General features: G+C 41.7%; 1 protein-coding gene across 1 annotated transcript in view; it reads left to right on the top strand.

Annotated features, from left to right (window-relative positions):
• Window positions 1–19,098, top strand: part of KIAA1467 (KIAA1467 ortholog) — a 43,908-nt gene extending 24,810 nt beyond the window's left edge. The window contains exons 3-13 of the mRNA XM_006866042.1: window positions 196–294; window positions 6,081–6,269; window positions 7,733–7,863; window positions 11,669–11,816; window positions 12,182–12,323; window positions 13,272–13,415; window positions 13,588–13,669; window positions 14,895–15,050; window positions 17,068–17,185; window positions 18,043–18,266; window positions 18,869–19,098. Of these exons, the coding sequence (XP_006866104.1) occupies window positions 196–294; window positions 6,081–6,269; window positions 7,733–7,863; window positions 11,669–11,816; window positions 12,182–12,323; window positions 13,272–13,415; window positions 13,588–13,669; window positions 14,895–15,050; window positions 17,068–17,185; window positions 18,043–18,266; window positions 18,869–18,874 (1,439 nt within the window). The 3' untranslated portion in view covers window positions 18,875–19,098. The remainder of the gene's footprint in view (window positions 1–195; window positions 295–6,080; window positions 6,270–7,732; window positions 7,864–11,668; window positions 11,817–12,181; window positions 12,324–13,271; window positions 13,416–13,587; window positions 13,670–14,894; window positions 15,051–17,067; window positions 17,186–18,042; window positions 18,267–18,868) is intronic.
• Window positions 19,099–22,827: the final 3,729 nt, after the last annotated feature.

Here is a 22,827-nt window from a genome sequence, read left to right as displayed (position 1 = left end):
ATATATATAATAAAGGGGGTTTTAGCTATACTAAAAATGGGAGGAAGTGGGAGCAAGTGTCTAGGAACTCAAAGTCTGCCTGGCTTTTATGGAGGTGCTTTTATGTAAGGTCCATGCCCCCTTTCTTACCTGGCAGCAGAGAACTCATTTGTGGTAACTTTCTCAGGACCTTTTTGTTTTTCATGTACGTAACAGCTGGGGACCTGTCTCCATTGGACTTGGCTGATGTGAATGGAGATGGCCTACGTGATGTACTGCTCTCCTTTGCGACGTCAAGAAATGAGAGTGCAGTAGGTAAGAGACGCATCTTTGCAAGGCTGCTGTGTTGTTTCTGTGTGTGGTCCGGCTGCATCCGACTCAGAGTGGCCCCATTGCATGGAGTAGAACTGCCCCAGAGGGTTTCCTGTAAGTCTTCCAGGCTTCCTGTAAGTTTTACAGGGCACATCACCAGGTCTGTTCTCCCATGGGGACGTTGGCAGGTTCCAGTTACCAACCTTTGGGTCATCAGTGGAGCGTTTTGACAGCTGCACCTGGATCCTTGGGGGCTCCCAGCTACAGGAAATGTCAGCACCTTCTCCAAGTGACACTGTAGCAGAGGGTCTGCAGCTACAAGAAAAATTCCCATAATCTGTCATATATGATGATTGTTACCAGAAAGTTCTGCCTAGCAGCAAAGCTCCTGGCACAGAATCCCAGGGAGTTAGCGCTGGGAGTGGTTATGAGTGGTCTTCTCATCCAGTGAAGAAACTGAGACCCTGAGAGGGGTTGACCTGCCTACATTCCAGCAGTGAACAAACCTTAGTTCTTAGGTTTCCTGCATTTTCTTCAATTTTCTGTTGACTTGTAAGCTATAAACACTGACTAAATGTTCTTTTCTCACACACTTGCAGAAAACTTTTGTTCACATACTAATCTATCCTTACACATATCACACAAGCATCTTGACTGGGTGTCTTCTCATTACCCTTCCAGGCCTTCGCCCTGCTGCTCTGTGCTTGGGAGGCTGACATGTATGGGGTATATCAACAGGTTCCCTTGCCTCCTGGCTTCTAGTTGGGTTTGGCCAATGGAGGGCACCAGCAAGGAATTGGATGGAGGGAAGAGAGTGAGGAGAGAGGCGTCACCTCAGAAGGGCTATAGCCTTCTGTGACCACAGGTGCAGCTCCTTGTAAGGTGGCCCACTTACAAGACTCCTTTTCTTCTGGGCTCCTCTCATTGCTTCCTTAAGCCTTGGGCCCAGCAGTGGCAGCAGTTCTGGGGGACTGCGCTGCCTTTTGTAGTCTTCTTGTACTCTGACCACATCTTTGTAAATAGTCTCTTGGTTAAACCTTCCACAACGTATCCTAGTTGATTGTGTTGTTTCTCAGGACCCTGACTGTACACATGTTGACTGCAAAAATAAAATAAAAACATGTTCTATTTCTCGCATAGGCACACAGGGGCTTTTGGTTTATTCTATCGCCTCCATGAAAATGGGTTAGAATTAAAGCTGATAGCGGTACTCTAATGATGCCCTGCTGTTGAGGCGGCCCCTGATCCCTGGTGAACCCCAAGGTGTTACAGAGTAGAGGTGCTCCATAGAGTTGTCTTGACTGTAATCTTTATGGACTCAGTTCACCAGACCTTTCTTCTGGCGAGCTTCTGCATGAGTTTGAACTACCGACCTTTAGAGTAGCAGCTGATGGCAAACCACTTGCTCCACCCAGGCTTCTAGGGATGCCTTAGTAACTGCTTTTTAAACATTCAGGTTTTGAAATGAACAGCTGAACTATAAAATTCTGAACTATATGCCTCTGTGATGTTATTAGAAATGGTAAGGCTTAGGAGTTGGAATCAACTTGATGACCATGGGTCTGGTTTGGGTTTTATGTGCTATGTTAAAGTAGTCTGGGCAGAGATCTGTTACAGATCTGGAAATTGATTTGTTAAGTGGTTGAACCTGATTACATTTTTCCCCTGCCTGTGACTCAGTACAGCTGGTAAAGTGCTCAGTGGCCAACCGAAAGTTCAGTGGTTCACACCCACCAACCACTCTGTGGCAGAAAGATGTGGCAGTCTGCTTCTGGAAAGAGTTACAGCTTTGGAAGCCTATGGGGCAACTCTGCTCTGCCTGTAGGGTTGCCATGAGTCAAAATTGATGTGAAGGCAGTGGATTTTTGGTTTATGACTCATTAGCCTTTGAAGTAAATGTTTCCCTATTCATTTTTACATTTAGAGATGTTTTACAGTCATTTGCTATTTCACAGGATTCATAATGGGAAGAACATAGGTTTGGATGTAATATGGACCAACTGATTTGACTATATTGTTGTTGTTGTTGTTAAGTGCCGTCGAGTCGGTTCCGACCCATAGCGACCCTATACAGGGTTTCCGAGGGTGTAAATCTTTACGGGAGTAGAAAGCCTTATCTTTCTCCCGCAGAGCGGCTGGTAGTTTCGAACCACTGATCTTAAGGTTCGCAGCCCGATTCGTAACCACTACGCTACCAGAGGTTATAAAATAATATAGCTAGCATATACTTCTAACTAAGTGTTATGCACAGTTGTGATTATATAACTTACATGAACGAAGTTATTTCTCAACACAATCCTGTGAGATTTACTAGTATTATTTTTCTTTTATGCATGAGAAAACTAAGACAGAGTGACACAAAGGAACATGCCTAAAGTCTTCTAGCTGGGGAATGGTAGAGCTGGGATACCTACCCGGGGGCCAGACTCTGGAGATCTTGTTCTTAACCCTTATGCCAAACTGATATGCTCATAACCCCAGCTAGGACGTTCACAGATCTTTGCCACACAGTATTAGAGGGATTTAATTTTTAATTGTTTTGGGGGTTTGTCCATCAATTAGTTGAGCACCATATATTGAATGCCTGCTGTGTGACAGGCACTGAACTGTACTCATGCTGGTTATATGTTGTTGTGGTTGTTAGGTGCTATCAAGTCAGTACCGACTCACAGTGACCTTATGCACAGCGTAATGAAACACTGCCTGATCCTGGGCCAACCTCACGACTGTTGCCACGCTGGGGTCCATCGATGCTGCCACTTGGCCAGACCATCTCGTTGTGGGTCTTCCTCTTTTTGTCTGACCCTCTACCTTACCAAACGTGATATCCTTCTCCAGTGACTGGTCCCTCCTGACAATATGTCTGAAGTATGAGAGACGAAGTTTGGCCATCTTGGCCTCCAAGGAGCACTCTGGTTGCACTTCTTCCAGAAAGGATCTGTTGGTTCTTTTGGCAGCTCATGGCACTTTCAATATTCTCCTCCAACACTATAACTCAAAAGCATCAATTCTTTTACAGTCTTTCTTATTCATTGTACAGCTTTCGCATGCATATGAAGCTATTGAAAACACCATGGCTTGGGTCAGGCGCACCTTAGTCCTCAAGCTGACATCTTTGCTCTTCAACACTTTAAAAAGGTCTTGTGCAGCAGCTTTACCTAATGCAATACATTGTTTGATTTCTTGATTGCTGCTTCCATGAGTGTTGATACTTGATCCAAGAAGAATGAAGTCCTTGACAACTTCAATCTTTTCTCCGTTGATAAGAATGTTGTTTATTGGTCCAGTGGTGAGGATTTTTGTTTTCTCTATATTGAAATGCAATCCATACCGAAGGCTGTGTTCTTTGATCATCAGTAAATATTTTAAGTCCTCTTCACTTTCATCAAGCAAGGTTGTATCATCTGCATATTGCAGGTTGTGAATGAGTCTTCCTCCAATCCTGATGCCACGTTTTTCTTCATATAACCCAACTTCTCGGATGATTTGCTCAGCATACAGGTTGAATAAGTATGGTGAAAGAACACAACCTGTTGCATACCTTTTTCAGTTTTATACTATTCAGTGTTCCCATGTTCTGTTTGAACAACTGCTTCTTGGTCTAGGTACAGATTCCTCATGAGCACAATTAAGTGTTGCAGAATACACATACTTTGCAGTGTTGTCCATAGTTTGTCATGATGCACACAATTGAAAGTTTTTGTGGTCAATAAAGCACAGGTAAACATCTTTCTGATATTCTCTGCTTTCAGCCAAGATCCATTGGACAACAGCAATGATATCCCTCATTCCACGGCCTCTTCTGAATCTGGCTTGAACCTCTGGAAGTTCTCTGTCAATGCATGCTTGCACCTGTTTCTGTATTATCTTTAGTAAAACTTTACTCGCATGGGATGTCAAAGAGATTGTCCGATGATTTCCGCATTCTGTTGGATCGCCTCTCTTTGTAATGGGCACAAATGTGGATCTCTTCCAATCAGTCAGCCAGATAATTGTCTTCCAAATTTCTTGGCAGAGATGAGTGAGTGCTTCCTGTGCTGCCTCACTTTCTTGAAAGGTTTCAATTTGTATCCCATCAATTCCTGGTGCCTTGTTCTTTTCCAATTCCTTCAGTGCACCTTGGACTTCCTCCTTCAATATCATTGGTTCTTGATCATATGGTACCTCTTGAAATGGTTGAACATTAACCATTTCCTTTTGGTACAGTGACTCTGTGTATTCCTTCCATCTTCTCTTGATACTTTCTGCATCATTCAATAATTTGTCCAGAGAGTCTTTCAATAACGTAAGTTGAGGCTTCAATTTTTACTTTAGTTCCCCCAGCTTGAGAAATGCTGAGTGTGTTCTTCCTTTTTGGTTTTCTGATTCCAGATCTTTGCACATTTTATTGTAATATTTGACTTTGTCTTCTCGATCTGATCTTTGAAATTTTCTGTTCAGCTCCTGTTCCTCCTCATTTCTTCCATTTGCTTTAGCATCTGTACGCTGGAGAACAAGTTTCAGTGTCTCTTCTGACACACACACACACACACACACACACACACACACACACACACATATCACATATATATATATATATTGCTAAGCAAAATGAGCATGGTCCCTGTCTCTTGGAGTCACAGTACAGTGTGATGGGATACCCCACCATCACCCTGAAAAATGTGATATGGAGTTAGACTATTAATCATATAGCGTCTTCGGGAAGTCTGGAAGTTAACATTTATTACTGCGGTTTGTCATTGCTTGGCAACAAGGTCTGAAAACAGCGAACCACAATTTGTCACTTAATTTTTGGTTGCATATTTAATTAGTAATACTTAGGAATAGGTAGCATGGAGTGTTACAACTTAGGTTTATCTGTATTAGTTGTTGATAGAAGTGCAACGTATATAAAATGGGCCTATTTCCCTATCTTGAAAGTGACTGTAACACTGGCAAGAGGAAGTTAATTATTCTGATCTAAGTGACATAAAGGGTTATTTACTAAATAGATGAGTTACTCATTTGCTAGCTCTGCTTGGGCCTAAGTGTTAGGTTTACCCATGTATCTATTCCCGGCTGGGAACTTATCAGTTGATTTTGTGGAACTCTAGACCAGGAAGTCTTGTTGGTCTTGCTACATGTAATCTTCAGGTTTATTTCAATTTTTTCCCCTTTTCTTACTCTCAGAGTGCATTTCCTAAGGATTCTTAGAATTCTGGTATCTTGTCCCTGCTTTGCACATATTTCTTGTATTGGGTTTATGAGGCTGTGAACCTTTACAGGAGCAGAAAGCCTCATCTTTCTCCCATGGAGCAGCTAGTAGGTTTGAACTGCCAAACTTGTGCTTATCCACATAGTGCCACCAGAGCTCCTTGTTTGTATTTTCACATGTATTTTAGATCAACCTCACTTTTCTGAGTGTATCTTTTCCTCCTGTTTTTTTGTTTTGTTATGTTTTGAACAACTGCTTTTCCAATACTATTTTATTCATCTAACAGTGGGCTGTTACATTTCAGGTGCTCTGCAAGGCATTGAGGATTAGTAATTAATGAGACAGTGTTTATCTTCAAGGACATAGCTATTAGGAGGGACTGAGGAGGCAGACATAGACCCAAATCCAGGCAGCATAAAGGGGGACCCCAGCTTCTTGCTTACATGACTCATGTGCTGAGCAGATATGGTGGGCACTCTTTTTAGAACGGTGACTGCCTTGCCACTATTTATTTTTTGTTTCTAACCTTCACTCTTCTCAACCTCTTTTTTTTCTTTGCCTCCTTTGCTTTCTCATCTCTCTTGTGTGCTTTTAGGTGTCCCCAGGCCAACAGCTATTCTTGTTTGCCTTTCGGGGATGAATGGCAGCACGCTGTGGTCCAGCCCCATCCCAGAGGAGGCCCGAGATGTGACATGTTTGGATCTGATGCCAGGAAGCTTGGCTGCAACCGTCTGCCTTGTGACAGGGACCCATAAGATGCTCAGTGCATTCAATGCAACATCAGGTAAACGTCATTTGCCAGGAATGGTCTTTGTCCCAGTGAACCATACTCTTGGAATAGTCCAGGGAGATTGGGATCTCTCCACTCATACAAGGTAGAAAGTCTAATTTTCCTTCTGGAAGGTAGATAACTAAAGGAAAGAAAATGTTTTGATAGATTGAGTAAATAGATCCGTGTTGCAGGATTTAGAGAGATGATGGAGCGCACTGAATTTTCTGAACAGAAACTACCCTAAGGCATCGCCCAACTGCCTGTTCTTTGTACAAAGACAGCTGGTTGAGCTTTGTCTTTAGACTTGTGTACATAGGGTACACGAGTAAATTTGATATAACTACTTTATGTCAGTGAAGAGACTATGGTTTATTGAAACATGTTATTTTGATATTTTATGTTCTTATTATCTTTAGGCATACATATAAAAAGGAACGCAAAAGGATCAAATATAATGATGGTTCCTTACAGAATCATAAGTAAACTGCCATATGCTTGTTTTAAAAACAGTTCATACTTGTACCATGAGTTCCAGTGAAGCCTTCAATAAATAATAACTTCATCTGCCAGTTTGTCATAACGATGGTGGCTTGTGTATTGCTATAATTCAGGGTCACCCATGTGGACAGGTTTCAGCTGAGCTTCCAGACAAAGACAGACTAGGAAGAAGGAGAGACAGACTACTTTCTAATATTTAGTCACTAAAAACCTTATGAATAGCAGTGGAACACTGTCATCATCAGAATGTTGAATATTAAAACATGATGAAGACCACCAGAATATTGTCAGGGAAGACCAGTCCCTATAGAAGGACATCATGCTTGATAAAATAGAGGGTGGGAGAAAAAGAGGAAGACCCCAATGAGATGGATTGGCACAGTGGCAGCAGCAATGTGCTCAAACGTAGAAATGATTGCGCAGGACTGGTAGTGTTTCGTTCTATTGTACATAGGGTCACTGTGAGTTGGTAGTGACTTGATTGCACTTAGCAGCAACAAGTTTTTGAGGAGTTCAGTAGTAAGGTGCTTTTGAATGAAAGAAAAAAAAAAATTGTGACTGTGAGTTAACTCTGGAACTGAGACGTCGTCTTGAAAACCTCCCATGACTTCTTGGTGCTTACTTATGAAAACATGTGGTAGAAGGACTGAGCATTGGCTGCCCTTGACTGCATCTTTAATGCTTGTAGCCATCTCTACCAGAGCAAGCCTCCTGACCTAGACACATTAAGCTAGTCTTCTTGGAGAGACTTCAGCAGCTTTCTCTTATTTTAAAAAGTAGTGAAGACTGTAACTCACAGCCCTTGCACCCTTCGTCTCCCATAATATACAATTAAAAGAAGAAAGTAAGTAGGAGTTGCTATCTGATGTTCAGTCCATTGAGTGTCTCTTTCTTGAGCTGAGAATGTTGTACATTCCTTTTCCAGAGGCAGAAAGCCGTAACTAATGACCCCCCAAAATGGGTTTGTCTTTTCCTAGGAAAACCCATATGGACTTTAAACCCCAAATACTTGTCCAATGGTACCTTGGCTGCCCCAGTCGTGGTGCTCCCAGACTTGGATGAAGATGGCATTCGAGATCTTGTGGTTCTGGCTATTGGTGAAATGCAGGTATGATCTACACAGAATGATTTTTTTTTCTTAGAAAAGTTCTTTCAGTTCTTAGTACTACTATTAGAGATGCTACTTGACACTTTTCTTAGGGTTAGATAAATCCTCTTGTTGAGATTCAGTGAATAAATGTATCATCATGAGCCTGTTTTTCCTGTCAGTCACATTATGGCTTCATGAACTGTGCATAATGAGCTTTGGAACCAGTTGAAGTCTGTGATTGAGTTTTGTTTCGATCCCTTTTTAGCGTTGTAGCCTTTGCAACCCCTGTAACTTATCCAAGCTCTGCTTTCTTTTTTTGTTAAATGGGAATGTTAATATGTATTTGCAAGATTGTTATGAAAATTAGAGCTAATATATTTTAAGCTCTTAGAATAGTATCTGTTCTTTACTATGTACAAGTGTTATAGATATTTAAATTTTAACTCAATTATAGAATAATAGGATAGACTTAAGCAAAGTTCATAAAATAGCAAGGAAAAAAAAAAAATCTAAGTCAAACATTTGTTAACAACGACCAAAGAAAGAAGACTTACATAGGATGTCCTGTGGAAACATTGTTTCCAGTCCCCTGGAACAAGTTATTCTGCACACAGATAATAGCAGTCTTTACCCCAAATGACAGGTAAGACTAAATTAATTAATAGAATTACCTCATTTTTAACTGTATATTCAATAAACTTTTTTCAGAGCGTTTGTTGAAGCTTCTTTAAGACTTTTCCTCCGATTTCCCGGTGCAAGTCTGTCAGGAAAGGAGCTGTGGTAGTATAGTGGGCTACAAGTCGGGCTGCTTAACCACACAAGATCAGTAGTTTGAAACTATCAGCTGTTCTATGGAGAAAGATGAGGCTTTCTGCTCCTGTAGAGATTTACAGCCTTAGAAAGCCGAGTTATAGGGCCACAGTGAGGTGGAACCTTCTCCATGACACACCACCACCACTATTCTATCAGGAAATGCTTGTGGGCAAAAGAATTAAACAATTGACAAAGAATGTTCTGGAAAAAATATGAATACAGATCATTTGTCTCATATGATAGCTTATTTTAATTTTAATAGACCTTGTGTTTGCTGTTGTGATTTTTGTATTGTATACATGGAGTTGTTGTTGGTAAGTGCTGTTGAGTTGGTTCTGACTCATAGCGACCCTGTATAGGGTTTCCAAGTAGCGACTGGTGAGCTTGAACCACCAAACTTGCAGTTCAAATCAACCTTGCAGTCCAGCGTATTAACCCACAGCGCCACACCAGTACTCCATATATGGAGTAGAGTTAGAAATTCTGCAAGTAAAATATTTGGAAGTAGAGTGAAATCTGTCAATATGTTACAGTTTTTTGCCAAGAGTACTATAAATTCAAAATGTTGTACTCATTACAGATGTTGAGGATCGCTGTTCTATAGAACACCAGGCCGCATGTTATGTTTGTGCTTTAACATGAGAGGCAAGAGATAATAAGCAAAATATGAAGCCTGCTCAGGTTTAAAGGTATATTTCCAGTCAGTTTTCTTCAGCGAGTCAGTTGTGAGCCAAAACTTTAGGAATTACTCATATAATCTGTTTTATCCCAGCCATTATAAATAAAGTGACCAGGGTTGAGGAGAAATTACAATTGTTAACTCCACCTGGGAGTGATTCTGTGACGGTTCAAAGGGAATAGTATGGGGAGTTTTTTCATCATGGAATTATGGTCAGCAGAGGCATAGCAGAGCATTAACATTTAAAAAATATCCTGAACAAGTTTAAAAGTCTTGGCTTTAATGTCCCAACTGGCTTCCTATTAGCCAATGGTGTTTGATGAGTAGCAATTCAAGTCTCTGTGGCCTTTGTTAGAGGAAGCAGCTTTTTGTCTATTACTCTTTTAAAAAAATTTGTTCTCTACTCAATGTATGGAGTGCTGGTATGACACTGCGGGTTAATGTGCTGGATTGCTAGGTGGGTTTGAATTGCAAGGTCGGTGGTTCAGTCTCACCAGCTGCTTCTCTGGAACTCTGTGTAGAATAGCTGTGAGTCAGAATCAACTTGACGGTACCTAGTAACAACAGCCCAGTGTATGGAACCCTGGTAGTGCTATTGTTGGCTAAGGATTGGGCTGTTTATTACAAGGTGGCAGACCAAACCCACCAGCTGCTCCGAGGGAGAAAGATGAGACTCTCTGCTCTTGTAAAGATTTACAGTCTCGGAAACCGTGTGTTGTATCTCTGTGAGTCAGTCAACTCGATCACAGTGGGCTTCGACCCAGTATAGACGATCCCTGGTGGTGTAGTGTTTAAAGCACTTTTTGTTGTTCACCAGAAGATTGAAGGTGTGAACCCACCAGCCTGCTCTGTTGGAGAAAGATGAGGCAGTATGCTTCTGTGAAAATGAAGCAGCTCTGCTGTTCCCTGTAGAGTCTCTATGAGTCAGAATCAGCATGACTGGGGTGGGTTTGAAGCCCCTACGTGTTGCCACGCTTGCCTTTCAGAACTTAGTCATTTGCACAGGTGTCCGGATACAAAGTCGTTTCCATGCTGCCTGAAAGGTGATTATTGTTGTTGTTAAGTGCCACCTGGTCAGTTCTGACTCATAGCAACCCTGTATAGGGTTTTCGAAGAGTGGCTCGTGGTTAGCCGACCTTGTGGTTAGCAGTTCAGTGCTTATCCAACTGGAAAAATCTTGGAGAGATGTGAGGGTTTAGAGTAGTGGCTTCATCTTTATACTGACCTCTTTTCCAAAACCACATTCACTGCCTTCTAGTCGATTCTGATTCAATGAACCTATATAGGGTTTTCCAGCCTGTAAATCTTTCAGTAAGTAGATAGCTTCATCTTTCTCCAGCAGAGTAACTGCTGTGTGTGTGAACGGCCAGCCCTGAGGTTAACAGCCCAGCACTTAACCCACAGCACCACCAAGGGTCCAAGATAATGATGCAATCCCCATATTTACCAATTAGTGATGCTTCTGGATCCTGTGGTTGAAACTCTCAGTGGCTAACTTAAAGGTCAGTAGTTCAACCCACCAGCTGCTCTGTGGAAGAAAATCTGCCTCTGTAGAGGTTGCAGCCCTGGAAAACCTACGGGACGGTTCTGTTCTAGCTTAGAGGGTTGCTGTAAAGTAGAATCAAATTGATGGCAACAGGTTTGTTTTTTGGGGAGTGGTTGTTTTCCTTAAGTGACTCCTACCTCCAAAAGAAAATCCTATAGACAAGATATTCAGCAAGCTATGGCTTGTAGGCCAATTCCAACCTATTGCTTATTTTTGTAATTAAAGTTTTGTTGGAGCACAGACATACCCATTTATTTATGCATTTTCTGTGGTTGCTCTCAGTGGCAGAGTAGTTGTGGTAGAAACCATTTGGCTTGCAGAGCTTAAAATATGTACATCTTGGCTTTCACAGAGAGAATTTGCCAACCCCTGATTGAGATAAGATTGATTGTGGCAGGGCCAGATGTCTGATGTTATGTGGAGGGCAGTGCCTGGATTTATTCCAACTGGGACCAAATATTACTGGACATTCTGAGTAGAGGACTACAGACCTGGGAATCAGCTGGCCCTATTTAACTGTAGACTAGAATTTTATACCTTAGGACTTTTTGTTCAGTCAGCAGCAGTGTGCTTCAGAGACAGTGCCTGAGCTGTCATAAAGTTGTCTTTTGCACAGAGCTAATAAGATAATGGGGCATTTGCCATACTTTGGCTTTGTGTTCCTCCAACTTTGGCATGTGTTTCTGAACCCTTTGCTCATGAGGCAGCGACTGTCTGGAGAAGATATTTGATTAGGAAATGCTTCGGGCTTCTGTTGACTCAACTCCTTATTTTCACTTCTGCAGCCAGATCTGTGCTTTCTGCTGGTGTCTGGCCGGACAGGGAGTCCAGTGGGCCGACCTGTGAAGTACAACATCGTGGGAGTGGGCAATCTGATTGGTCCTCAGGTTTACATCACCACAAATGGGGCTGTCTACATCCTCTTTGGCTTTGGTAAGAAGCAACATTAGTTTTTACTATTGCTCCTCATTGGCATGTATGATTGGCCTCCCTTGTCTGACAGGGTGAAAGCTCAGAAATGCTGACACAGCCCTTTCATCATCTCCTATTACAGAGGCCTCTCACGCTTCTCACTGGTTACAGGTTATTAGCTCTGCTTTCTCTTGATGCCTTCTCCAAGGACAAGAATCTCAGTCCAGCATCTGCTTCACCACTTCCCCATTCACTCCATGGCAGACCAGTTGGGGTGGGCTCTGTCAGACCCATCTGATCAGGCTCAGTGTCTCTTGTTCTGATATCACCTTGGGATAGTTCTATTGAATTCACCTTCTCAGTGTTGGTTCTTCGTATGGTACTAGGTAATATCCAAGCTGTTGCCCTGCGGGACATTTTTGTTCAGGCCCAAAATCGAGACAGCTCACCACCTGCTCTGCAGCTAGAAGAACCAGAATGGGAGAAGAGAAGATCCATCAACCTATCTGAGCTCATTGACATTTACAGGTATGAAGACACCTGTCCTTGGCCATATTGAGATCTCCTGGAACTCATGTGCCATGGAGTGTCTGCATTTGGTAGGTCTGGTGAATATGTGGGTCTTGTCATCTGGTTCACGTGAGTGAGGAGTTGTCTTCTCCTGGTAACACAATGTGTTGATATTTTTTGTAGTGATCACTTTGCTTGTAGGCTACAAAGGAGTGATAATTTTTAGGCTTCCATGTAGGAGTGGAGAGAATTTGTCTGGGAAACCTTGAGATAGAGTTCTTTAAAACTGCCCTGAAGTGTCTGCCCTAAGATTGTATTTTTCTCTTAATTAAGGTGTCATGTTTGCAGAAGCAAGGATAGCATCCACAAAAACTTATTTTTCATTTCCTATCTGGTTCTTAACTAAAACCACACACTTTATTACATGCAGTAGATTTTACCCATTTAAACCCAGGCCTAGACAATAATTGTCTGATCTCTCTTACCAGAAATTTCAGAATATCCTCTAGTGTTTTCTTTAGCAATATTATGTTTCTGTGAATTTGACAGATATTGACTAGAATGGTCCTAGTTGTACAGAGAAAGAGATAATTTGATGAAGTTTAACCACAAGTGGCTGTCCAAGCTTACTGATGATTTCAAGTTTCTTGTGTTTTGGTTGTAGCTTAGACCCCCATTTACTTTCCCTACCTTCTCCTTGTTATTTTTCTGGGAGTATCCAGCGGGAGAGCATGGCACTATAGCACTTCTCCTGGGGCTCCTTTTGGACCTGCCTAGAATTAGTTTGGAATCTTTGGTCTATAAGGGTCAGGAAAGCCAAGTTCAGCTGGTAGCACAGAATTCTCTCTCTTGATAGAGAATGATGGGAAGTGCATATAAACATGCACACTGGGAGAAAAATCCGAAATTAGTGCATCAGAATCCATCCACATCAGAGACTAACTGTTGGGGTCTTGTTTGATTCAGTGATGGCGTTGAGCTGCTTCAGATGGTGAAGGCACCAGATTCCAACTGCAGCGACCTCCTGATTACAACCAGACAAGGCCTTGTCTTGCTCCGGGGGCAGGATCTTACCCCTTACTGGACATTGAGCCTTCAGGGCCTGCACAGGTTGGCAGCATGCTCCTTCTCGTGTTGGCTGTATCTGCTTACTGTGTGTTTCAAAATGCGTTAGGTCAATGGTTTGGTCTCTATGATGCAACAGAAGGGAGGGAAAGGGTTCCTTGTTTTCCAGCTTTCTGCTTTATTCACTGTTGGTTGCTTGCTTCGTCTTCATTTGCAGCCAGCCGACTCCGGGGTATTTCACTGATGATCAGACCTTAGACTTCCTTCTGCAAATTCAGGATGGAGTTGGGATGAAAAAGGTAAGACTTTGAGAATCAAGTCAGTCAGAACATGTGATGTGTACACTCTGTATCCAGTCCTTTGCTAGGCACTCAGGGGAGTAAAAAGAACTTAAAACAGGGACTTTTCCTTTAAAAAAAAAAAAAACAACTCAATGTCTAGCTGTATGGATAAAATGAACATTTTTAATGAAAGAACGATTGTATTCTGTTTGAAGTTTTGTAGGCTGACCTCCTTCCCATGTAGGAGTTTCCTTTTTGAGATCAATGACATACACTTAGGCCTTCTAAACACTCTCAGTGGAGAAAAGTAGTATACAGAAGTGAAATACGTTAGTCAACATACCCTGGATTTTAGAGAAGATTGGATATCTGTGGTGGCTAGGGTGATTGTGGATGAATTATAAAGGTGAGGAATGTGCACAGGACCTTTAAAGGTGAGTTGTAGTTATAGAAAGGAGAGGAAGGGAAGATATGCCAGACCAGGAATATCAGGACTGGAGACCCAGAGACAGAAATTGTGTGGTATTTCTAAGCACAGTGAATTGTTTTCATTGGCATTCCTCAGAGGATTAAGGGAGAAGGTAGATTGGTGAAGAGCTGAGATGCCGAGGGTTTCAGACCTGGGTTGTAATCCTGGCTTCACTGCTTACTGGTGACCTTAGACAAATGACAAAATCTCTTCTAGTTTCTGCTTCAGTAAAAAAGGTATTTAATCATATTGCCTACCTTCATAGGCTTTTGTGACAGTTAAATGAAATTACATATGTGTGTGACAGGGTGTAATTTTTTAATGTGGTATTCTAGACTTTAGTCTTCCCCAAGACTGCCCTAGGGAATCTTGCATCTGTTTTTTGCTCTTTGCTCTTTTGGAAGAGTTTGTCTCTGCCAAGGTGAATTCCATGCCTTTGGTGATGTGAATCATAGTCTTCATTTTCTTATCTGTTAAAGAAAGGAGAGGTAGAGTAGGTGATTCATCGTGTCTCCTTCCCATTCTAGAATGCTACAGTTATTAAACTCTATGAAATGGGAACAAGAGCTGCAGACTTTTGGTCCTAGTCCCGAGCCACTATTTAGTGCTCTCTGAGCTCCCAGTTTTCTTACATTTAATAAGTTTAGTCACTTAACACATATGCATTCTTTAATATTTGTGTTTGCTTCATTCTGTTTTGCTTTGTTTGTGTGCTGCGTTCCTGGCTTTTCTAAGGACTGACTATGCCCCCTTTCTGTGTCTTCTCTTTTGCAGATGATGGTGGTGGATGGTTACTCTGGCTCTGTTACTTGGAGTTACAGCATTCCATGTCACATGAAAGAAACACCAACCACCTCAGCACTCACTGCAGACCAGAAGTCTGTCTTCCTCTTCTGGGCTGAGGGGATCTCAGCCATGTCTCCCAAGTCTGTGAGTGAGCCTTGGAGGAGTCCTGTCTCACTTGATCAGATGGTAGCCACTCTGCAGTCTGACCTGGGCCTGGGGATGTTATTTAACTAGCTAGTGGTTTCAGTGGTTATGGGTAGAAGCAAAACAGTACTTAAATGGGAAAAGCAGGAATCTGGCTTCCTCTTGAGCTCTGCCTATAGCCAAGCCATGGGAAAGCTGGCAGCAAGCCTTAACTACTGGTTATCCATAGTGAAATGTTATATAAAAAATCCAAAGTTCTCATAAAATACGAGGTCCAGATTTACAGATAATTCCTACATGCTACAGATGTTGAAGGGGAGAATAATTCTAGTATGGCTGGTCCATCATGGGGAGAGAAAGTTCCTTGGGAGGGGTAAGGCTGGACTTTGAGGTGCATAAACTGAGACTCGGAATGGGCAAAGCAGGTGGGAGGGACACTGTATAGGAGCAAGTGGACAGTTCACCTGGGGGACTTATGGGAAAGAAGATCTGATACATAGAAGGATGCAGATTTTAGAAAGTCTTAAATGCTATATTCAAGTGTTTTAATGGGATTGATGGGCAGGCTGCCACATTTTATAGGTTGCCTAGGAGTTTTAAGTAAGGCCCATCCTAGTTTAAATAAAAGCGTATTGACTCAGTACCTATGCTCTCTAGGAATTTAAGGATAAACTAGAAAAGGTTCTGGTTCTCTAGAAAAGGCAGTTGACACTGATGATGGAGGAAGATTGCTGAATGTGTTTATGGACAAGTTATGTAACTTATCTGAGCCTCATTTTCTTTGTCCAGTTTATGGAGAGATTAAGATATTCCCTCATTATGAGGATCAGGTTTATTTAAAATCTAGATTATAGTCCCAACTCTGACATGTTCTAACAGTGTGACCACGGGCAGTTTACTTGAGAACTTTCTGGTTTTCTCATATACAAAAATGAAAGATGTTGTCTGAGCTGGAGATCTGTCCCCTCATAGTTGGGGTGCTAAGAGTGTGTGCAGAACTGCCCTTTCTGCTTTGTGGGCACATGGTGGGATGAGGTTGTAAGCTTTCTGGCTGCATTTCTCTTCACTTAGCAGAGTACTTCTTCCTCCCAAGCTAAGAACATAGAAGCCATGAAGATAGTCATTCCTCAGGAATTCCATCTCATACTCTAGGAGAGACCCAAGATGTTCCCAGAGGAGGGGAGATTCTTGGGGAGCTTAGGAGAGCAGCCATCCACTAACTGGTATGGGAGTATTTTATAGCATTTACAGCACTTGTTGTTAAGTGCTGTTGATTTGGTTCTGACCCATAGGGACCCTGTATAGGGTTTCCAAGGAGCAGCTGATTAGCTTGAACCACTGACCTTGTGGTTCAAACCAATTTTGCAGTCCAGCGCATTAACCCCCAGCACCACACTAGGACTGCTTAACATCAGTATATGGCTGTTCAAATAGCCAAATGCCTGGAAGTCATACTGAAAAAGTTGTCCCCATGTGCTTTTGCTGCAGCGAGGAGGGGCACTCAGGCCTTGGAGTTTTTGCTTTATAATTGATAATTTGTTTCTGCTTGATCAAAGTTTTTTAAATTTCAGAAACTGCTAAGATTTCTCCAATTTTTATCCTGATGATGCCAATGAAAAATGTTTTTGGTTCATTATATTCTCAAAATAGATTGTCTTCACAAATTTACCCCCTTTCCTTGCTGCAAGAGATGAACCACTATTCAAGTATCTGCCTTAGGCATAAGAATGAGGGGTGTCTCTACATCACATTTCTCTTTGGGACACTCACATTTCCTTTTTTTATATGAAAGTATTTTCTAGCATAGTGAGTGGTTTGAAGTTGTGATCAGTCAGGGTTTTTAGCTTTTTACACTAATATGTCTTTTGCATATGGGAGTTTGTAAGGGATCCTTGCAGTTGCAGTAGGGATCAGTGTTTAGCTGCTGAGAAGAACCAGTAATTACTGTCTTCTCTGCTTTTTTGTCTGAAGAGCATTAAGTTTGGGAGTGCTGAGTTACCTCTGTTCTTCATTGCAGGGTGGCATCCTAGGAACCCAGCCCCCCAGGCTTTATCACCTTTACCTCCTGCATCCAGCGTTCCCCTCGATTCTTCTGGATCTGGCCAATACCACAGACACAGTGACAGCTTCAGAGGGTAAGTACCAGTGATAGGGAGTCTGTCCACACAGAAATGGGCGTGGGGAGTATGTGTGCCGGCTGTGTGTGAAGCACTCTTTTCCCTCCAAAGTAAGGATATGTACTTTTCAAATGAAGTTTGTGCCGAGCCATGTTATTGCAGAATCCTGTGATGGGATCTAAATGAACTGTTTTTCATTATCGTAAAATATTATAATTCATTCAACATTAAATAGTGGTAAGAATCTTGAACAATTTTTATTGTAATTCTTGTTTTAAAGATGACACAGAATCAACACTAACTAGGTAAACTGAATATGTGACTGTGTACTGACAGTCTTGAAGTTTTCAAAATTTCTAATTTGTTCATTGGCTTGCTTTTTGAAAATACTGAATTCCCCAGTACTTAACACCTCTCATTTCCTTAGTTGGTGCTTTCATGGAAATAAGTTTAGAGAAGTGGCAGTGCAGCTAGAGGAGACAAGTAGGCTGCTTTGCTGACATTCACCTCTGTACCTGTGCTCTGGCTTTGTGCCTTGCATTTTAAAAGTTGCCATCATGTTGGCTCTAATTCATGATGATCCCATGTATGTCAGAGTCAAACTGCTCTATTCTGTTCTCGGTGCTGGTTTTTCAGAAGCAGTTCACACCTGCGTAGACTTCAGCCTCCAGTCTTTCTGTTTTCAGCCCCGCTCATTAACTGTTTTCATCACACAGAGACTCCTTGCATGTATTAAGTGCTTCATAAATGTCCTCTATGAATAAATGAATGCATAAATGAATGAGTGAATAAGCCTACTTGCTGAACCAAACCTCTCTTCTTTTACCAGAAGGCATCAGTCCTTGTTAACTGCTTTTATTTTTGTCCTTCCTCAGTTGGAATTAATGACCTCTGGAAAGACGCCTTTTATGTAACCAGGACAACAGGGCAAAGATCTTCTGAAACCCATTCAGCACCCCTAGTGGTCAGCAAGCTGAGTCTACGATGGGCACTCATGGAGGGCCAAATGGTCCAGCTAAAGGAGACCACCCCCAAAATTGGCCGTGGGGAGCTGCGAAGATTCCTCTCTAGGATAAAATTTGTTGATTCTCCTTACCAGGTGAACAGCTTCAGAAAAATAATGTAGTTACTTCTTGAAGGTTTTGGACAAATGCCAACTCTAGCTTTGCTCTTTAGACAGTAGGGAGAATGGTAGCTTCCTTGAATTGCTAGTTTTAGACCACTTATTTCAGACCAGTACTATTTCCCAAGGGTGCTTTATGCTCATGGTCCATGGTTATTTTCTGCTAGAAATGGTTCTGTCTCCGTTAGGGGGCATTTGGAGATTGGAATCCTATATTTTATTGTCCGAGTGGTTGAGGGAATGGTTGCTGCTGGTGTTTCCTGGGTAGAGGCTGGTGGTGCTAACATTATGCAGGACTGTGACAGGTCCATATAACGAATCACTGTAGTACTCAAAAGGCTGATAGTTCTCTAACACTCACTGTGCTCTAGTTCAAACAAAGTTCAAGAGTTTATAATAGAGATTAAGTAAGTCTCTGGACCTTTCTGGAGAAACACACTGTTGGGGCAAGACAAAACGGGAAAATACTTACAGTATTCAGACCTTTAGATTTCTCCCATTTCTTTTTCTTTGAAAATCTCTACTATGGATAAGATTACTGAAAAAGTCACTGATACCTCTACCTTTTTTCCCCCTAGGTCTAGTCTGATGGAATATTATTTTTAAAGAAATGAATAGAATGAATACTGTGTCTTGTCAGTGTAACATCAGTTCTTTGGTGAAAAGGAAGACTTCTTCAAACTCATTTTGACACCTCCACGTGATTGTTGCAAAGCACTTTGGAAGGCATATTAGAATTCTTTGATAACAGCATGATCTGTTTGGCTGGGGTATCTCACCTACCTTTTCTATTCCTACATTAACCCCCCTTGAGGCCGTCTGAGAAGCCCTGGTGGCACAGTGGTTAAGTGCTTGGCCAACCGAAAGGTTCGTGGTTTGAATTCACCAGTGGCTCTGTGGAAGAAAGATGTGGCAGTCTGCTTCCACAAAGATTATGGCCTTGGAAACCCTATGGGGCAGTCCTACTCTGTTATTTAGGGTCACTATGAGTCAGAATCAACTCAATGGCAGTGGGTTTGGGGTTTTATTTTAGGAACTCTATGTGGGTAGTTTGGAAATGTGAATTTTATAAGTGTTTTATTTTTGTATGTCTAATTTATAAGCTATTACTGGGAAATTCCAGTGAAGTTCTGTAATAGAAAATGTTTTGTGTTATATTATGTGTGTATTAATGTTGTGGTGAAGTCTTTTCCAGATACATCCTAAGCTCCAGGGATCCAGTTTCTTGCGTTTATTATGAAGTACATCTGGTTTGTTGGATCTTCCAGATGACCTACCTCTGATATTGAGGGTCACTCGTCATTTTGCTCCTTATTCTCTCCCCACCTGTACCTTGGCCACTTCCCAATCATAAGCAGCATCAAGAACTCGGTAGTGGAAGACCGAGTAAGCCACACCAACATTTGTATCTCTTCCTTAAGTATCCTGTTTCCTCAGGCTATCAATCTATCTATATTTAGTGGCCATAGAATAGTTTCCTATGACAAGGGGAGCAAGATTAATAGTTTAAATGACCCATCTCTGACCAAGTTCATATGTCATTTTATATGTGGTTTTGATTGTTCTGACAGGTATGATGTCTTTACTGTGGTAACTTTAGGACTGTAGATGTGTCTGCTAGAATGTGTATGTGTTTCTTTAACTTAGATGAAAACTGGATGTCAGGGACAACTGAGGCTGACATCCTTATCTCTGCTTTAGTCTGACTCCTCTCTTAGCATCCTTTTCTCTAGGGCTTCTTCCTTACCTCCTGTCCTTTGCTTTCTTTTTCATTCAGGGATATTTTGGCTTTGTTTGCATGAGAGTGAAGCTGTCTCTGGAATTTGACCCTGGCTACTTGAGTCCAGTATGCAAGCATCCTGCCCTGCACATCTTCCTTGTAGAGCCTTGAATGATTATATTTTGAGAAAATTCCTGTATAAATATTATAACTTGTAAATAGCTCAGTTCCTAGAATTATCTCCCATGCTTACTCCCCCCCTCTATCTCTGTATAAATAAATTTATTACTTCTATTAAATTCTCTTCTAAACTTCTAGGTCATTACTTATATAGCAGAAAATCTCATGATAACCAGGGGAGAACTGCTTTTCTTCTTATATAGTTTTGAGATAGACTGAGATACTTGGGTCTGCATCCTTTTAACTTATGTTAATAAAGAAATTCCTGAGAAAAATTTAGAAACAGTCAGATTTGAAAGGATAGATGTTAATTGCCCACTAGATATTAAGTAAGATATAGCAGGAGGTTGGTAAATAGATTCATTCTGGCCTGTAATTGACCTTACTAAATTTCTGGGCACCCCTGCTTTAAATTTTGTTTCACCTCTTTGGAAGACTTGTACTTGTGTCAATCTGGCTTATTGTAGACTTTAGCATTTAGAAGATTACAGCAAAGTATAGGAATGACCGATCCCAGGCTCATTTCTAAGGTTTGAATCTACTTGGATAGGAATTTCCTAGGATTTTGAGTCTATTGTAGAATTCTAAAGACTAATTATATCCAACTGGACATCCAAAATTTCGGTTATTGTCTTCAGCCTGGTTTGAGCCATCGAGGCCCAAACCTAGTTCTCTACCATATCCAAACTTTCTGGGAAGTCAGTCTCTCTAGGCAGGAGTAAAAAGCAAAGTTGTTTACTGAGAACCGGGTTCAGAGGAATTGTTTGTGGCAGAAGACTGTTGTGTTCATGCTGGGTGAGTCCCAGAAAATACATAAAAGGAAGTAAGTAAACTGCAATGTCACTGTATTTTCTACGGTATATTGACAAACTAACATCACAGATTGTTTTGATGGTGATAAGTTTGAATCTCCTCTCATTGAAGACAGTTGTCAGCTCTAGATTTTTCCTCCCTTTTAGTAGCCAGTACAGAAGCTGTGTGTGGTGACCAAAGATTGAGGAAGCTTCATCTGACCAGTGTGGGTGCTTGGCTTATCAAATATGCCCTTCTTCATGCCAGTGGCCACATATCCAAGATAGAAATGCTCCTCTCTTTCCCCGCTCCCAACATGAGGTTGTCAGGAAAGCCCATATAGCCACTATTTAGAAATAGTAATGATCTGTACAAACAGGGGTCTTACTCTTCTCCCAACCGCTCTCTTTTTCTCTCACTTACCAAGACCTTCCCCCTCTATCCCCTTCTCCAAACGATATCCTCACCACTCCCAAATGGTTTTTATTTACCCATCTGTTGTGGTATGGTGACACCAACCCTCTTGAATGTGAACTGCTGTCCTTATTGACCATATTAAGGAAAAGTCAGCTGGTGTATTGTCAGGAAGCACTATCTAAAATGTGAAGTGTTAGAGATTAAATACTGTATATAGGAACATACTTGTGTGCTATTCTCATTCTTCTTAGCCATCAAGGGTGAATGGGTGGATGGCACTCTTTATGGAGAAGGGATAGGGAGAAGGTGGGGACCTAGAGAGGAATGTCTTCCCTAGCCCTGTTTTCTGGGGGAGTCTCCAATATGGTTCTCCATCAGAAGTGCCTAGCTGGGCCATTTTTGGAAGTGGGCCAGTCCTTGCATACTCTTGGGCCTTCTCACGTTACACCACTCTCAGAGTGGTTTTTTAGGATATTTCATAAACTGTACTATTGGTTGCCCACCATGTGGATGCAGGACACTAGTGGAGAGTGTCAATGACATCTGTCCTGCCTAGCTCTCAAAGCTTACAGCCGTGCTCTCATCATTGATCGATTACTTCCAGAAAACTTCTAGCACACTGCTAGAAAGTTGAGCCTGAACCCAACTACTGTTAATTTGCCCACCTTTTCTCCTCCAAGTCTCAGACAAATGGTGAGATTTTAAGCCCTTAAGAACAGGGACTATATTTTACTCATTTTTTTCTTTAATCTCTATTGGTTATCCTAGGAACTGGGACATAACCAACAAATCAATAGAAAAGAGAATGCTGAATGCAGAGGCAATAAAGATGAGATATAAATGTTATGGTGTTGAGTAGTGTCTCCTCCAAAATTCATGCCCACTGGAGTTTGGAAATAGAGTCTTTACAGATGTCATTAAGTTAAGGATTAGGGTGGGCCCTAAATCCAATGACTGGTGTCCTTATAACAGGAGAGGACACACAGATAAAGGAAATAAAGTCATGTGAAGATGGAGGCCAAGATTGGAGTGTGATGCTAGCCAGGAAACACCAAGAATGGCTAGGATCCAACAGAAGCTAAGCAGAGGTGAGTAAGGATCCTTCTAGAGAAGCTTCCAAGGGAGCAGGACCTTGCTAACACCTTCATTTCAGACTTCCAGCCTCAAAACAGAAAACACATTTCTGTCCCTGTAAACTATTAAATTTGTGATGAGAGCACAGAAAACGAAAACATGGGGATGGGTGAAATGAGACAGAGCTCGGGAGAAGGGAGCATCTGGGGACCCCACTGGACTTATACATAAAGCTACCCTTATTCTGAGCCTCTCAAAACCATAACTCAAGAGACAGATTTTGGCTTCAGCACATGTTGGTAACAAACATGTAAGGTAGGGCTTAGCCTGAATTCCAAACCCACTTATTTGCAC

The sequence above is a fragment of the Chrysochloris asiatica genome, unplaced genomic scaffold, assembly GCF_000296735.1.
Source record: "Chrysochloris asiatica unplaced genomic scaffold, ChrAsi1.0 scaffold00086, whole genome shotgun sequence".
NCBI lineage: Eukaryota > Metazoa > Chordata > Mammalia > Afrosoricida > Chrysochloridae > Chrysochloris > Chrysochloris asiatica.
This window is presented reverse-complemented; position numbering and strand designations above follow the sequence as displayed.